This window comes from Tauraco erythrolophus, chromosome 8 (genome assembly GCF_009769465.1).
Source record: "Tauraco erythrolophus isolate bTauEry1 chromosome 8, bTauEry1.pri, whole genome shotgun sequence".
Lineage (NCBI taxonomy): Eukaryota > Metazoa > Chordata > Aves > Musophagiformes > Musophagidae > Tauraco > Tauraco erythrolophus.
Window position 1 is genome coordinate 12,963,707 of NC_141472.1, and position 18,015 is coordinate 12,981,721.

Below are 18,015 nucleotides of genomic sequence, written 5' to 3' on the forward strand. Positions count from 1 at the left end.
ACTGAAAATAGCTGATTAATCCCATGGCTTATTTTCATCAAAAAGCACAGGTATCTTGGAACTAAAAATAAATGGCTTTTATTTTTGTGCAGAACAAAAATAGTCACCTAACAATTCCCACCTCTCTAGCAAAGACAAAATGGCAGACCTGTAGCTAAATCCGTTATGCTGCTTTGATGGGCTTTTCAGGTCTGGCCCTGAGGAACCACTCTCTGTCAAGGAATGAATCACTGCATATTCAAAGGCCATTAATATATCTTCCTATATGAGAAAAATAGTCTTAATTAATCATCAATCTTAAATCTAAATATTGCTTCCATAAGCCTGAAGAAATAAGAAAGAAAAGGCTCTTCTCGAACCCGCAGGGTAATTGGCTGCATCTATTGCTTGAAGATTTTCCTGGCCATAGCTGTGTATTAGAACGCAGTATCTTAATGCAGGAGCAGAATATTTTAGCAGAAAACTGTAATTAAAAAAGTAGCTGACCCAAGGCGCTTGCTTCATTGACTTTCTTCCTACTTTTTTAAGACCAGTTCTCATAATAAGTACTGCAATAAACGGCTGGAGTAATTCTTGTCAGAAGAAGCTGCCATGTCAGTTTAATGAGAAATCCATAGCTTAAATTTAGAGGTTTTGCTTTTGTTCACAGCAGATCCTGTGACTTTAAACCCAGTTGTTGAGGGGCTGGGGTTTTGGAAATATTTCGAATGTTACTGAATGAAGCGAGTGAATGACAGTAGCAATTTTATATAAACGTTTATCCTGGCTAGTTTGCCGAAAGTATCTGTACAATAAACATGCAAGTGGTGAGTGGAGATGTTCTTACAAGCAGTGAGAGTGATGCTCTGTGGCTGGGCCTGAGGGCAACGTGGTGGAGGGCTGTCTGCTCATCACCAGCATCAACGTTTCCTCACCTTGGGACTCCTTTTCTGCTTGAAATCCAGGCAGCAAAAGTCTCTTCAACTGCAGAAGGCAGACAACTGGGAAAGCATTGCTGGTGGCTAGGGAAATAGGAGGGAAAGCAATTTTAGCAAGTGTTTCAGTATTAATTACAGCCTTGAATGATGTTTTAAAAATATTTTTGGTAGCCGTTGTATAGTTTATATACTAGTGGAGTAGATGGAAATCATGCAGAGAAGAAAGAATGATTTGCAATTTATAATTATTGTGAAATGTTTTGAATTGATAATATGTGGGAAAAGATTTACATTTTAGTTGCTGCACTAAAATTACAGAAAGCTTTCCAGGCAGCTGGGTTTACATCCAGCAGCAAGTAGGTAGTTGATGCTGAAAAGACCATCACATGTGTCTGGCTAAGTGTTTTCTCAAGAGGAGTTAGAATATATGCCCTAAAGAAAAAGGCTTTGGGTTTCTTGTCTGGTTGTCTGTTTTCCCGCAGTGTTTTGTGATGCTGGTACACACAAATGGCCAGAATAGCTACTTTTGAAAGCACATGGGGAGACAAGATTGAGTGTGAAGTAGGTTAGGGCTGAGCAGAGGGGTGCTTGGGGCTCCCACGAGAGCAGCCATGGGAGCCATGCGGTTGTGCATGCAGCAGAGGTGGGCTTCTCAGCCTAGTGAGAATGTCCTTTGGCAAAGGACACCAAAACATACAAATGAGAAAGCCTAGACTTTCCTAGGTGTGCACCCCAGGGGTCTGATTCATGACTGTTGTTTGGTTTTGGTTTAGTTTTGCTTGAGGTGTCCAAGGTTGCAGAAAAGAGGCAGAATTGAGGCAGGACCCTCATCTGCCGAGCCCCAGGCTGTCACGCATGCCCCACAGTCATACTGACCCGTCCCAGGCTCTCCTTCCAGCGCTGCTTTGGAGACTTCATCTTCTCTTCCTACATAGACTGAGACTCTTTTCTCATGCCTTTTTATCCCAAAGTTCCTCCTTTATTCATGATAGCTCTTAAATCCTAGTGAGATCCGCCCCACTTATGGTTATGCAGACCTTGACCAGGTGCTGGAGCTTCCCATGAAACCCCTCTTCCCATATATATCAGTTTGGAAGGTGTACATGACACAACCAGATAGCACCTCCTCATGGCTGTAGCGAGTTGCTGAGATGTGGAAGTAAGCTTAATAGCTGCAAATGTCACTCATGAAAACTTGGTATTTCCAATGCTGCGATCAGTTTAAGTGTCTGTATAGCTCAGTACATTTTATAGCTCAGTAGGGAACTGAATTGTGGGAAGGGATAATACACTGTATTTTAAGGTTCAGAAGAACACAAATTATCCTTTCATAAACATATATTTTCTATTATTTATGCACTTGTGGAATGGACATAGAAAACTTACTCATTCATTTTTTACATGATTGTTCTGCAGGATCCTTCAAACCAAAAATGTGGAAGGAAGAAAACAGTGTCCTTCAGCAGCATGCCATCAGAGAAGAAGATCAGCAGTGCCAGCGACTGTATCAGCTTTATGCAGGCTGGATGTGAATTAAAGAAAGTTCGTCCAAATTCCCGGATTTACAACCGTTTTTTCACTTTGGATCCTGACATGCAGGCTCTTCGTTGGGAGCCTTCCAAGAAGGACCTTGAGAAAGCCAAGCTTGATATTTCTGCTATAAAAGAAATCAGACTAGGGAAGAACACTGAAACTTTCAGGAATAACGGACTTGCAGACCAGATTTCTGAGGACTGTGCACTGTCGGTAATTCACGGTGAGAACTACGAGTCCCTTGACTTGGTTGCCAATTCAGCTGATGTGGCCAACATTTGGGTATCAGGATTAAGGTACTTGGTTTCTCGTAGCAAACAACCACTGGATTTGATGGAAAGCAGCCATGATACCCCACGGTTTGCCTGGCTAAAAACTGTATTTGAAGCAGCAGATGTTGACGGTAATGGCATAATGTTAGAAGATACATCTGTGGAGCTAATAAAGAAGCTTAACCCCACCTTAAAGGAATCAAAGATTAGATTAAAATTTAAGGAAATCCAGAAGAGCAAAGAGAAACTGACAACACGAGTAACAAAAGAGGAATTTTGTGAAGCATTCAGTGAACTTTGCACAAGACCTGAAGTTTATTTCTTACTCGTGCAGATATCTAAAAACAAAGAGTATCTAGATGCCAATGACCTCATGCTGTTTTTAGAGGCTGAGCAAGGAGTGACCCACATAACAGAAGAAATGTGTCTAGATATTATACGCAGGTATGAGCTTTCTCAAGAAGGGCGGTTGAAAGGTTTTCTTGCAATCGATGGATTTACTCAATACTTGTTGTCCCCAGAATGTGATATTTTTGACCCAGAGCACAAAAAAGTTGTCCAAGACATGACGCAGCCTTTGTCACATTACTACATCAATGCTTCCCACAATACGTATCTAATAGAAGACCAGCTCAGAGGACCAGCTGATATCAATGGTTATGTCAGAGCTTTAAAGATGAGTTGTCGGAGTATTGAACTAGACGTCTGTGACGGTCCAGATAATGAACCCATTATTTGTAACCGTAACAACATGACGTCGCCACTTGCTTTTCGAAATGTTATTGAAGTAATAAACAAATTGGCCTTCTTTGCTTCAGAATACCCCCTTATTCTCTGCTTGGGGAACCACTGCTCAGTACAACAGCAGAAGGTGGTGGTACAACACATGAAAAGGATCTTTGGAAGCAAACTATACACAGAGGCACCTTTATCCTCAGAAGTCTACCTCCCATCACCTGAGAAACTGAAATTGAAGATCATTGTGAAGGGGAAAAAGCTGCCCTGTGACCAGGATATATTAGAAGGAGAAGTCACGGATGAAGATGAAGAGGCTGAAATATCCCGGAGACTGTCAGAGGACTTATCAAGGGAACCAAAGCTGATCTGGCTCTGCAGGGAATTGTCCGACTTGGTGTCCTTATGCAAATCTGTCCAATACAAAGACTTTGAGACATCCATGAAAGCTCAAAATTATTGGGAAATGTGCTCCTTCAGTGAGGCAGAAGCCAGTCGGATTGCAAACGAATACCCGGAAGATTTTGTCAACTACAACAAGAAGTTTCTGTCCAGAGTGTACCCGAGTGCTATGAGGATAGACTCTAGTAACTTAAATCCTCAAGATTTTTGGAATTGTGGTTGCCAAATAGTGGCAATGAACTATCAGACCCCGGGGCCCATGATGGACCTACACACAGGCTGGTTTCTACAGAATGGGGGATGTGGGTACGTTCTCAGGCCTTCAGTGATGCGTGACGAAGTGTCTTACTTCAGCGCAAATACCAAGGGCATTGTTCCAGGGGTCTCTCCCCAAGTCCTACATGTCAAAATAATCAGTGGTCAGAACTTTCCAAAGCCCAAGGGTGCTTGTGCAAAAGGGGACGTCATAGACCCCTATGTCTGCATAGAAATACATGGGATTCCTGCAGACTGCACCGAACAAAGAACTAAAACTGTTCAGCAAAACAGTGATAACCCCATTTTTGATGAGAGCTTTGAGTTCCAGATCAATTTACCAGAGCTGGCCATGATCCGTTTTGTTGTTTTGGATGATGACTACATTGGGGATGAGTTTATAGGGCAGTATACCATCCCGCTGGAGTGCTTACAGCCTGGATACAGGCACATACCACTGCGATCTTTTGTTGGCGACATCATGGAGCACGTCACCCTCTTTGTTCACATTGCAATAACCAACCGAAGCGGAGGTGGGAAGGCCCAAAAGCGCAGCCTCTCAGTGAGGATAGGAAAGAAAGCAAGGGAGTACACCATGCTGAGGAACACCGGTCTCAAAACTATTGATGACATCTTTAAGCTGGCAGTGCATCCACTACGAGAGGCCACTGACATGAGAGAAAATATGCAGGTATGGCACTTGAGTCATGTGCATTGGTGAGTGCTGAATATGGAAGCAGAGGTCCTGGTGTGAGCTGCTGGTAGGGCAAGCTTGTGGAAGCTGGTGAAGCTTCAGACCCACTGCCATTGTCAACCTTTAACTGAGCATCAGAAGGCTGATAGGGGTGTTGGCTAACAAGTAGGTGTAGGATTAGGCAGCAACGTTTTAAAAATCGATATTCCCTCTCTAGATACATTCTTTACTGGTTGTATTTGTCTGAGAAAGCAGAACTGAGGGTATGTTTGTGTCCCCAGGCTTCAGGTCTCAAAAACCAGTTCCTTACTGGTCCTGGAAGACGTCAGCAAGCTTTTGTTCTGCTAACTGAGTGAGGGTTATGCTCTTAATTTTCTTTGTCCGAGTGAATATAAGAAACAGTTGGTGAATGTGTCATTAAGGTCCTGTCTACACCAGAGAAACCCACTGTGCCAAGAGCAGCACGTTTCCCTGAGCGTGTGTTGCCACCGTTTGCCCAAGGGCTGCTGATGCTCTATGTAGGTGCCAAATGTGGCTCGGAAGGCAGTTTGCTCCCTGCTAAACAGCTGTGTTGTCTCGGCTGGCTGAGCGTGGCACAGACACCGCTGCCGTGCCTTGGCTCAGAGGGTCTCCTGGCACCACGTGCACCTGCCTATGCTGCTCCGAAAGCGGCTGGGGCCGTCAGGGCCCAAGTGCACACCACCGTCACAACTGCCTGGGTTAGACCTTTGCGGTCAGTTAGCAGTGAAGTGGCAGCAAGACCGAACAAGAACCAGCCTGCCCCGTGCTCTCCTTGCGGCTGGGGCGGCTCAGCGGGTTCAGTAAGGGGCAGCTCAATTCAGAGGTCCAGGCACTGCCTAGAAACAAAACTGAGTAGCATTAAACAATGAGTTTTCTTCAATAAATAGCTGAAATCAGCCATGAATATCCCCTTGGTAAAGATACAGAAACAATTCATTTTTCTTTCTTGGAAACAGGAGAAAAACGCATAGCACTTCATTGACCCCGCTCCTCTGGACAGAGTCTAAAGCAAATTAAATGTTGGCAGCTGGAAAAGTTTACAAAATGACATAAGTTTTAAATTACTCCCAAAGGAATAGTCTAAGCATATTTTTAAGAATGGGAAACTCTTCCCAGCCTTTGCTTTCCCGCAGGCCTTGAAAGTAACTACTCTGAACCGCTGACTCCACCTTCTGTCTAGGTCAGGCTTATGTTTGTGAACTACATAAAACAAAATACTCTGAAGCTGACTCAGAAGCAGCGTTAATGTGCCTTCCTAAAGAAATCTCAGTACAAGATCTCCTTCTGGGGAACTGCTTGGCTTGGCAAGGACACAGTCGTTAGATTTAACTACATGCTAATATGTTTGATTAACAAGAAAAGCCTCTATTGATTAGCTGGGCGTTTTCTGATGACTTTTTTCAGGGAGATGTTGTAGGGGAACGTTTGCAAGGTATGAGTTGTTATAGTACTGTCTTATTTAGATTTTGTGCTTCTTGGTCACTGGTTGTATGAGTCGAGAAGCTAAATGATGAGGGCATGTCAGCCAAACTTCCGCTGACTTGATAAATAAACAAATCCTGGCGTGTTAGTTTGGTTTCACCTGTATATCCAGTATCGATTCTCTTACATGTGACCTATGAAGGGGAAAGAGTGTTTGTGTTTCTTGATGATGTGGTAATGCAAGGCTGAAAACAAAGTGTTTTTTTTCCTGCTTGCCTTTCCCATGGGAAAGAGGAGGTCTGCTGAACTTGTTCTTGCTGGAGGATCGTAACGACAGCAGAACAAAACTATTACAGCATGAAAAGCAATTGGAGTCTGAACAGTCAGGAGAGAAATGACATTTTAGGCTGATGATTTCATATGCTGGGCACCAGAGCTTGTCCCTCTTGGGGCTGGATTTGCAATGCAAAGCTGGCACCTGGGATACCTGGGCCTGGGGTAAAGCTGGGGCTGGCGGCAGGCTTGGGGAGTCGAGAATGGGGCTGGCCGGGAATGCCTGTGTACACCAGCACCCCAGGGTCAGGGCAGCACCGCCCCACATCAGCGGGGAGAAGGCAGCAGGCGCTGATGAGGTACCGGCACGCAGGGGAGACCAAGGGGCAACGTGTGCTCGAGTATTTCTTTTCCTTTCCCCAGAACGCCATGGTGTCTGTCAAGGAGCTGTGCGGGCTGCCGCCCATCGCGAGCCTGAAGCAGTGCATCCTGACCCTGTCCTCGCGGCTGGTGAGCAGCGACAACGCACCCTCCGTTACCCTCTGCATGAAGGACGCGTTTCCTTACCTGGAGCCTCTGGGGACCATGCCCGACGTGCAGAAAAAGGTCCTGGCGGCGTACGACCTGGTAGGTGCTTCCTACTGCTACTTCTGCCTTTCCCCACCTTGGTGAGCATGCAGGTGGTGCTCCCTGCCTCTCATGCCATCTCATGTCAGTTCAGTTCAGTTAAATGAATGAGGCTCTTCAAATGACTTAAGCTGTGCAAAATTGTCCTTCGATCACTGAAATCGCCACACTGGGCTTTTTGCTGTTTGGGTTTTTTTGTGGTTTGTTTTTTTTTTTTAAGCACGGTTGTGGCTAGCACAGGTTGGCACTCGAGGAGCGACTTTGTTTACAAAAATAGCAGCAATTCAGGGCGCGCTGGCAGCTGTTCATCGTCGTCCTTGAGAAGCGGCGCGGTTTGCGCGCTGCCCTTCGCTTGCCTCCCTGCTGTGGAGGGCAAGGCCGTTCCACAGGGAGCTGCAGCGAGGGAGTCCCCGGGCAAAGCTGAGCCATCCCCTTCCCAACGCCTTCCGGCAGCACTGTAAGGAGTGCCCACGTCCCTGCCGAGCCAAGTCAGGGGTGCGCTTGGGGAGGGTGCGTGGAGTTGGGAGAGAAGTTTTAAAACGCCCATTTTTTTGCATGAGGAAGGAGAGGCGGCATGGTACAGGAATACTTGTGAGAACATAGAGATCGGCTCATGTCATTCCAGGTGAGTGCCACTGCTCAGCCATGTGTGCCACGTGTCACTGCAGCGGGTGACTGTGCAGCAGCTGTATGTGACTTCCAGCGGCAGAAGTTGCTGTCACATTGTGCCTCGCTAGCCATGAGCCTGCCCCATCGCATCCCGTCCTCAGTAGGTGGTTTGCAGCAACCAACAGCAAGTCACGTCAGTTTTCCAACCCTGACAAACATTAGACTGTGGCAACCAGACTGAATCACTCTGCGTGTTCAGTGCACGGCACTCGTATGTTTGTAAGGAATAAAGCAGTGGATAACTTTGGGGATATCGAATTGCTTCCAGAGACCATTAAGATTTGCAAAGAGCGATCGCAGCTTAGACCAGCTGTTCAACGTGCCAAATGCTCACCTCCTTTCCATCTAATTTTTTCACTTTTATAACACACTTTTTGGGAGAAAATCACCTTGGAGGGGAAGAGGGAGGCACTGATGGTTGACTAAAAGAGAAATACTAAAAATACTGTGAAGTAACCCTTGGGTTCCTTCCAGAGTAGTTTATATTACTTGAAGGTGATTAAGTTGTGGTAATAAAATAGCAGCTGTAACAATACCAGAACATGGTTTTGCAAATCCAACTGATTGCTGTATTTTAGGTTAGACTTTTTTGGGATAGTTTTGTTAACATGGTGTGATGTCTGTCTGAAAGAGCAAATAGCCCATAAATAAGAGATTTTTCTGTCTTTGGAGGCCTACTTAATGGAGTTTTACCAAAATGAATGTGTCACCTCTTATCGTTGTAATTATATTCTGAAGAGTACACATGGGACATTTCAAGGCCTCCTTGTGCTTTGGAAACAGTTTTTCGATTTCAATAGGTGAAAGGCCTCTTTCGGATGCAGACAAAAGCACTTGTATAACTGGTTTAAATAATGTTTGCTCTCACATTTGTCTCTGATGGAGGAAAATGTACCTCAAATGTGAAGACACAGTGCAAGGAGTTTAAAATCGGAGGCTGAGAAATAGAAGGAAATTCTTCCATGCCTATGTAAGGGTTGATTTGAGATGTAATTCTGGTTAATGAGAACATGATACTTTAAATTATTTTTGCCCACTTTGTCTGGCTGCGGCTGCCTCTTACTTTGCTAAAACTATTTGCTTCTGAAAAAGCAAAAGCCAGATTTAATAAATGTTTTTGCTACATTTTGGAGATTTGCCTTTTGAGGCAATGCCAGCAGGAGAATATTGACATCTATTTAGCCTTTTCTGTGTTTTAAAAAAATGAACTGCCTCTGTCAATCTTGATATTTCAAAATACCATGTGGGGAGGGCATTGCAGTTTTAATGTGAAAAGACTCTTCCGTGCTATGGAGTTTGTGGTGACTTGGTGTAATCCAGAGTGTATTCTTTTTTAATAATAATTTATTTATATTCAAGATAGACTACAGTTCAGCCTTGTAAGTTGTTGATAAATATGGCTTCAAGGGACTGGATCCACAAGTGCTTGCTGCTTGTGTTTAATTCCCCAGAAACGTCTCTTCACCTCAACAAACTTTTTGGGTGAATAGGCCTAAAAGCAATTTTAAATGCGTAAAATAAAAACTGTTGATGTTGGCCTCTCTCTTGTGTGAACGGGCTGTGCTTCTTAATTCCTTTTTATGGTGGAAAAGAAAAAAGCACGGCCCTAAATCTTGTAGTGGGGAGCTGTGATTGCAGGTCTGCCCCGCTCGCCGGACTCCGCAGCACAGGTAGCGTGAACGCGGGGCAAACCCTTCCTGCCACCTCCGAAAACACCACATATTTCACAGTCTTTAAGAAGTCTGCTTTGAAAATAATCTCTGATAAAAGCAGCCCTAATGCGTTGGAATTTTTTTCCTGAACATACCTTTTTTTTTTTTTTTCCCAACTGAAAGTATAAACTGTGCACGGGTGTTCAATGGGGCATAGACAGGGCTGACAGTCCAGGCAAATGGAGGTGCAAATGCTTGGAGACCTGCCACAATAAGCTGGAAAACAATTAACTGTCTGTTCCCTCCTGCTCGGCCTTTGTCAGCAGGCACCGAAGACAAAGACCCATTTGTGCAGTTTGTTTGTTTTTTCCTGGGCGATTAATTTTACCATTGTGTTCCGCATTTAATATTTTCTTCCAAGAGAGGCCCCGTTAGAATAAAATTTAATGTGCTTTGTTTAAGGAACCGGAATGATTTTTCAAGGCTCTGTTTGTGTGGGTTTTTTTTTATGGTTGCATTGCAGTGGTTTAGTGGAACTCTCCTGTTGCCGTGTCTTGTGGAGGAAGAGGCTTCCTTGATGGTGCTGGGTTGTAGGAGTTTCTGCAGGGGAGAGCAGGGAACAGGATTTGCCAAAAACAAGAAAATAAGGTGGACCATTGATAATACACAGAAAATAGTTATGAGAAGTATGTTAACTACCAGAAATACAGTTTAGAATGGTTTATTTCGACTTACAGCTGTGTTCAATACCATACGTGGAGTATGATGAACAGATTCCAGTAGTGTTGTCATTGATTCCCACACATACATCTGAGGATGGTGTAGTGTGTCACTTACAGAGCTGCTCTTCAGACCTTTCCTTTCCTGTGCAGGAGGACCCTCCCTCTTCCCCCCAACCTGTCCGTTCGCCTGGTCGGTGGCCGGGCACAGGATGACGCTTGCCCAGGTGGGCAGCACTTGCAGTGTGCCTCATAACCTGTCAAACCGATGCCGGTCTTCATTGATCACACCTAAAAACAGGAGATACTCAATGTGAAGAGAAGGGATGGGGCCCAGCTGGACGTGACAGATGGTTGAATTATTCGCTGCAAACAGTTATCCTGTGGAGTAAGGATTTTATTGGGTTTTTTTGGTTGAGAATTGTTCAGAAACAGATTGTGGTTTCTCTGTCTGCATGATATATTCATTTGCTGATGCGAGCACACGTGAACTCAGGGACACTTGGGCACTTTGCTTTGCAGTCATTGGTTCAGCGCTGTTTTTCCTCCACGATCAAATGATTGAATCCTTTGCAAATCAAAACCAATAAACAAGTAATGATAAATGTTTTTACCCAGTCTCCTGGCTCTTGTGCATATAGAAGTTTTTCCGGAAAAATAAAAGAAGCTTCCCAAGTATCTTTACATGTTTTTGAACAATGAAAAACAAAAAGTGCAAAAAAGGTTGGACAGGAAAGTTATTTGTTATATAAACTCGTGTTGACATTAACATTTTTCTCTCTGTTGAAGCCTCTTTAGTGGAACTGATCTTGATTATTTTGGAACAGAGAGGTAAGGAAGGACATCATGCCTGTAGGTGCTGCTGAAAGGAGGCAAGTTAGAGTTAAGGACTTCTCAGCTAAAATGGAGATGGACTGGGGATTTTTGAGAAGAGAAGTAATATCTGTGGCACTGCTGGGGAATAAGTTGATGTGTTTGATGGCAGTGGTTTTGGTCCATGTACACAAGCAGAAGTCTGCTGAGGTGTGTCTGGAGAGGAACTGCTCTTTGCTGTTCTTTCAGATTCAGTCTTTGTGGGTTTCTTTGTCTTGATGCAGGCGTGGCAGCTCTTTATTCCCAACGAGAAAGTCCATTTTCCCCAGTTTATGTCAATGCAAAATGACTAAATAGATTTTTGTGAGCTTTTCCACTGAAATTCATATTTCGTCTGGGACAGCATCATCCCCAAAGGAACGTTTTTCACAATTCTCTGAGCAGCCAAAGACAAGGGATATTGCAGAGCAGAGTGTCCACTGCCAAGGAAATGTCATAATGCACTGACGTCAAACACAGTCCAGTACATGGACATGGTCTTGAATTTGTATCTGTTTTGAAGAGTTTTCTGTCCAAAACCGGACATAGACTGGGAAAGCAGTTATCTGTTTTCTTTCCCCACTTGTTACAATTCTCTCTCTTATTTACCCACCACTCTCTGTTTCTGTCTCTGATAGCCACAACCCTTAGTCCCTTCTAAACTAGGACCTGAAAATGATCAGATCAGAACTTTTCTCACACAATGAAGTTCCAGGTAGGTACTTTAGTTCTTCTGTTTTAACACAGGCATATTGAAAGCTCACCCCTTTCCCTGTTCCTCTATTGCTCCTGTCTATTGTTTCCTCTATTGCTCCTGGTCTTCCTGCACCAGAGCACGTCCTGCAACACTCTGACACCATATTGCGCCAGAAATATTTGTAAGCAGAAACAAGAAATTGGAATTTAAGGTGGCTTTTATTCAGTTCTTTCTGCAGTTTATGTTGATGCGGTATTTCAGATGTTTCCAGCTGAAGTGATCATCCCCGATAACTGTTCCTCTTACGAGGCTGTTGCAGGAAGGGGCTCAGGTACAGAAACCTGACTTGGAGCATACCGAGATGGAGACAAGGTGGGCTGGTGGCCAGCGTTCCATCCCACCTCCTGGCACCACGTGCACATCCTTCCTTTTTACAAGGCTTGCTGGCACGTGATTGATGGCCCGGCTGTTTCTTATCCCAAATGTCTGCAAGAAACACTCGATGCTAAAGAGGGAATCATCTCCAAATTTGCATGAGCTCAATTTGTGCTTCAGCTGTTTTTCCAAATCGGTTGCATTTTTGTAGCCTTTTTGTTTGGTGGTGAGCTTGGAGGGGTGTGTGAGTGGTTTTTTGCTTGTTTCTTGGGATTTTTTTAGCAACAGAGACATGATGTGATACTCCTTACCCAGGCAAAACTCTTCATTGTCAGTGAAAGGCATTAGGAGATCAGGACAAGGGCTTTGTGGAGGCACCTGAGAGAAAGCTGATTTTTCGTTTGATGTTCAGTCAGTTTCTGTTCTAAACTTTGGAATATTTATGAGAGGATTTTTTGAACTGTCCCTTGTGTATCATTTATCTTCCCAGCAGGAGCAGTGCTTTAATTTGCCACCAGGAGTTTTTCCTGTCCTTTTTTTGTCTGTTTTTTGGTGAGACTCTGCTGTGTTAATTTCCTCTCCTCTTTTCAGTTTGTGAAATAGTTTGTAATGAAAGGAAGAAATTGGTCTCTATCACAGTAGTTAATTAAAGTGAAAAGAAATAGCATTTTGTGTTCAGCTTGTATTCATCCTATGATTAAACCGCCTTTAGTATATACAAGAAATAAGCCTGTTAATTTCTTGTGAGTAAAAAAAACTCATGCATGGAGTGTTAAGATATTTTAATTTCACTTAAAATTTATTTATCCTTGTAATTAACACTTAAGAGACAAAGTAAAGTATCGTTCTTTCTGCAAAGTGGTGTGGTTTTAAATTCAATATTGCATGCTACATGTAGACTTTGATGTGAGACAGGTCAGTTGTATTTGCAGCCTGTGGTCTGTTCCGCTTCCTGGGTCTCATATACCACATGAGAGAGCTCCCAGGTTTGTGCCAGCCCTTGCTTCCCATGCTGTTGTGAGAAACCGGAATGATCATAACAGGGGGCTTCAAGTGCATTGAGATGAATCAAGTTTAGGCTTCTTGCTTTCCGCTTTGCATAAGAATGTTTGAATTAAATGAGCTCTTTTGCACAAAAACCCTAACCTCTGCAGATGAGATTTTGTGTTCCTTGTTTCCATTAGTTTATTATTATTAGTGACATGTGCTTCTGGAACTCGTGCAATGGGTGTCTTTTGTCCATCTGAGCAACCCCTTACTCGCTTCTTGTTGTGAGAGCATTTCTGGCATTGCAGCTTCTCCAGGAGGGTCAGCACCTCCAGGGCTCGCAGAAAGCTTCATGTCCCTGCTCCTGTGGGAACGTGGCAGGGGTACCCAATGGCAGAAGCGAGGCGAGCGCAGAAGGGATCCTGCACCCTCCCCGCGAGTCCTGGCCCTCAAGAGGCAGAGCCCAGGACTGAAATTAGCAGGACCCCAAATGACGTCAAGGTGTGTAGTAGTTTCTCCTGTTCAGCCAAGCAGGAAGACAGGAACGGGTTAAATTCTGCTGTATGATCTGTTTTTAGTTGTTTGTTCTTTCGGGGCTGAGAGCAGTGAAACTTTGATGTCAGCATCAAAGGAGCGGAGGGCTGCTCTACCTACTCTGCAGTAAGGGAAAATTGACATCCTGTTGCCACTTTTCTCTTAAAAAATGAACGTAATACCTTCATGTATGAGAATCCTAAAACAGACATGCCAGAAGCTCCTGAGAGTGGCTACAGTAGCTGGAGGAAGGTATGGTCAAAACTTAGATTACCAAATTGCATGATTCTAAAGCTTGCTTTTATTGTGCGTGGTAGGATAATTTCCTGTGGCCATATATATATATATATGTATATATATGTATCTATATATATGGAGAGAGATGTATATCCATTATATATATATATATAAAAAAACTCTCACAAGTCAAGTGCTGCTTTAGAGATCTGAGTAGGGGAGGGTTGGGCGCTTTGGCTATACCGTCCCAGCTCGGATGCATTGACCTCGCTGGGCAAAACTTTGCTGCCAGCTAAGAAAGACAGGCACAGACCCAAGCCCCGGGGCCTGGGTGCACGAGGCTTAGTGGCCGTGGGGATGCTGGCAGCGCGGGTACCAACTCGCGGGTCCCGCATCTGCAGGAGACACACATTTGTGCTCCGGCTGCCTCCATAGTGACTGGCGGGTGTTATCGGGGTTCTCGCTCTAGAACAACTTCAGCATTTGTAGTTGGTGGTCAAACAATTCCTTCAGTGCAAGGTGACGAGGTGCTGTGGTACAGAAAAGCCAGAGGGTGGGTAGGAATTGTCGTTTTTTTCCAGATGACAAGCAAAAGTATCAAAGAGGAAAAAATCAAGATGATGCATGAACGAGTGAGCAATAAGAATGAGAGGCCAAGGATACTATTGAAAGTGAATTCAATCTCAGGCATATCCACTGGGCATATTCTGTTAAAAAACAATTTTGTGCTCTGTAGATGTATGAGGCTTTTTTCTCTCTGCCTGTGAAGCTGTTAATGGATTTTATTGTTTTTCTCATGTTCTTGTGTATATCTGTCATGGTTTAGGCATAGGTATTTTTATTAAATGCAGCCTGCCTTAATAGGTCTAATTAGAAAAGAAGATGGCGTGAGGAGCAAAATTTGGATCTGAATTTCTCCAGAATCTGGAAGTGCAGGTGTGACAAGTAGAAGTCTCTCCTCCCTTGGATCCGAATAAAACAATAAGACACGCTCATTTGCAAGTGTTAATTTAATACTGTTATACTGTTTTCCATGAAAATCATCGAATCCTCCTGGTTGTGTTTTCATATTTAGTGTGTTTGAAAGTAGGAAGGCTTGTAGCAGCTGCAGCATTCTGGCAACACCTTCAGCTGGCGGCTTCTGTAATTCCAGGATGTAACGTGAGGCCACGTTCAGTTTGCTTCATTTCTAACGGGCACTGTTCGTATGCTGCTTGAATTTGGTTGGGCTTTGTGGAGTACGTCCCGGGAGAGTGAGATTCTTCTCAGGCCCGGTTTGTTCTACAGCGTGTCCTTGCCTTCCATAACAGATGCACGTGCCACCTTTTGCAATTCCACAGAATGTAGTGTTGGAACAATTTTTTTGCTTATCTGGGCTGCTGGCGGGTTCTGGAAGGTTTGTTACAATCAAAGGAGAATAACATTTGCAAGAAGGGAGGCTCAGGAAACTTGTCACGTAATGGAGACTTCATCTATTTGCTCTTAATGGGCTGCTTTAGGTAGGTGTATAAATATGGATATCTCTTGAACCTCGTAGGCTTGTTGGAACTGCCTGCCTCTTCTGGTTTCATTTTTTTTCTCTTTTAAACTTCAACAGAAATGTTGAGGATAGGACAGGATTTGGATCTGAATTTCTCCACAGAGAAACTCAAGAAATACCGTAACTGTCTGAACCACTGTAGTGCTTAAAGTTTGGCACAGATTTAAGTACTCTTGAAATCAGTGCTATTCATGGCTTGGTAACACTTCTAGTAACCACTTATATCAAGGACTATACCTATTTCTCCCTTTGTTTCAAGAAGAGTACTAATTAGAAAGGGCTCTGCCTCAGGTAGAATGAATTGTCTGCTAACTCCGCTTTCTCCTGAAATCACTTGTTTCCATCATGTTATTTGCAGTGGTGTCTCATTGAGGTAAACCAACTGTTCTTTAACTTCTGGAGCAAAACATTTTCTAGCAACTGTCATTTAGCTCAGTACAGATCTGGAAGCCCTGATATGATCCAATCTTTATAGTGTTGCTTGTGGAGCAGAGCTCTTTTTAAATTTGAACCTTTGTGCTTTTCTGTGGACTAGATGTGACAGGAAACCCTAGTAATGCTGCTTTTTCCCTGTTTATTTTCTAACAGATGATTCAAGAAAGCAGGGTTCTCATCGAGACGGCAGACATCACTCATGAAAAGATTGTTCAGTGTCAGAAAGCAGGTAATCCTTCTTCATGGTGCAGTTCTCCTAGATGGGAAACGATGTGCCAGAATTTACTCACGGTTTGGGACAAACGCAGCTTCTTTCACCTGGTATTTAAGTGAGCATCCCAATCTTCCCCTGGCAGACTCCTCCTCCTGAAGGCTCATCTTCCAGTAGCAGCGCAGGTGCGGGGTCAGGGAAGAACCCTCAGCTTTCACCTTAAAAGCTAATTCTCCATCTGTTCTACAGCTCTGAAATGTCTGACAGCATTTAAATTAGACGAATGAACTAGAAAGGCATTCAGTTAAAAAGAGGGAGGGAGAAGACATGCTGCCTGTACTGAGCTCCATTCCCTGCCACAGTCATTCCCTTAAGCACAGACTAGGCGAGAGGTTTTGAAACCCACTGGACCAAGCTCTGTTGCCTACCATTAGCTCTGTTACTTACCGTTGCTGTTAAGGTTTGGTTTAGAGCTTGGAAACATATGCTGATATAATTCCATCATGTCACAGTGCACCTGCATGGCTATGCATTACATACACATGGTGTATGGGCGCACACCACCGTACGCAGGCTTAAAGTCGACCAGGCATTGCTGTTGTGTTATACTGGATGTCTTTATCTGAACTGGCTCTGTCTCCTGTGCTCGGGTAGAAAGGGAAGAGGTGGTTTCAGCAGTGGCTACCCGGTGCTGTCCGCACTTCTGCAGGTTCACGCTCCTTTTTCTGGATGGTAGAACTTGCCAGAAAAGAGCCCACCTTTGGCGGTGGTAACCCTCTACAACTAAACCCATCGACTTTCATGTATCAGAAACCACACTGAATAAATACACGCAGTGTGTTTCTGTTAGGAGTTCACACTGCTGAAATTAAATCTGTTTTCAGTTCCTTTAGTTGTACAGCTGCACCTTTCCTAACCTGTAGCAAGCCTTGAAGGTCAGTAAAGCAAACACTTGCTGCTGCATTTAATTTATGTTCTTGGACATAGTCTTCTGAGACCACGGTAATCATAAATACTGTTGTTTCTAGTGGGCATTTTTGGATTTGACAAGTAGCACAGGCTACAGCCAGTTGCTTCTTTTAAACGTAAATAGTGAATGAAACTGATGCTTTGTAGTAAATCCTTTATTTTAGCTTTTTAATTAGAGGAAAGTTGGAAACCGTCTCAACAATAGCATTTAACTGATTTTTATGTGGTGCAAGAGCAGGGTGGAACCCAGTCTCCTTGCTCTTTGAAATTCAGAGCTCTGGAGCCATGCTGGTGCTGGGTAGCGAAGGGAGGAGAAGCAAGCAGCTGTGTCATGCTGGATTTCATGGGCCTCATCTTGTGTGACGCCTTGTCTTCTGGGTATCTGCATAAGCACCATAAACACCCTCAGCCCAAAGCCTTCATCAGGTGCAGAGGGTTTAGGAATGAGACAGTGACAGGAAAATGCAGCACTGGGGGTCTTTCTAGTTGGTATAATTCAAGAGCAATACTTCACAGTAAATTGTGCAGACCCTCGGCGACATCAGCCAGCTTTCTGCCCATCCTGCTCTGCTCAGAGAGAAGAACCTGCAGCTCTGGCCTGGACACTGGTGTCTTTGTGGGCAGGGGGCTGGAGATGTGTGCAGAGGATGCGATGCAGGACCATGCCCCCACGCTCGTGCAGTTCCCCTCTTCTTCCGTCTCCCAGCAAAAAGAAGAATTTCTCACGTTTGTTCTCTTTGCTGCTGTATCTACTTGTATTTTCATTTGTTTTGCTTTGTTAGCCTTAAAATATCATTTATGATTGAGAAGGCAGCTGGAGAGATATGAAGTGCTCTTCTGAAGCCTCAGGATTTAGACAGAGGAAAGGAGCAGGAGAGAGAGGATCCCTCACCGCACTCAATTGCCAATTAGTTTGTTGCAAATGTTAGCCAGGCAAATTGTGTTCAAACAACATTTTCAACGTGGCAAGATGAAGTGCTTGAAGTT

At 44.1% G+C, this 18,015-nt stretch overlaps 1 protein-coding gene across 1 annotated transcript in view; it reads left to right on the plus strand.

Annotated features, from left to right (window-relative positions):
- Positions 1-18,015, plus strand: part of PLCL1 (phospholipase C like 1 (inactive)) — a 198,522-nt gene that overhangs the window by 158,956 nt on the left and 21,551 nt on the right. Inside the window, exons 2-4 of the mRNA XM_086615744.1 lie at positions 2,334-4,805; positions 6,948-7,151; positions 16,002-16,077. Coding sequence (XP_086471870.1) covers positions 2,334-4,805; positions 6,948-7,151; positions 16,002-16,077 — 2,752 coding nt within the window. The remainder of the gene's footprint in view (positions 1-2,333; positions 4,806-6,947; positions 7,152-16,001; positions 16,078-18,015) is intronic.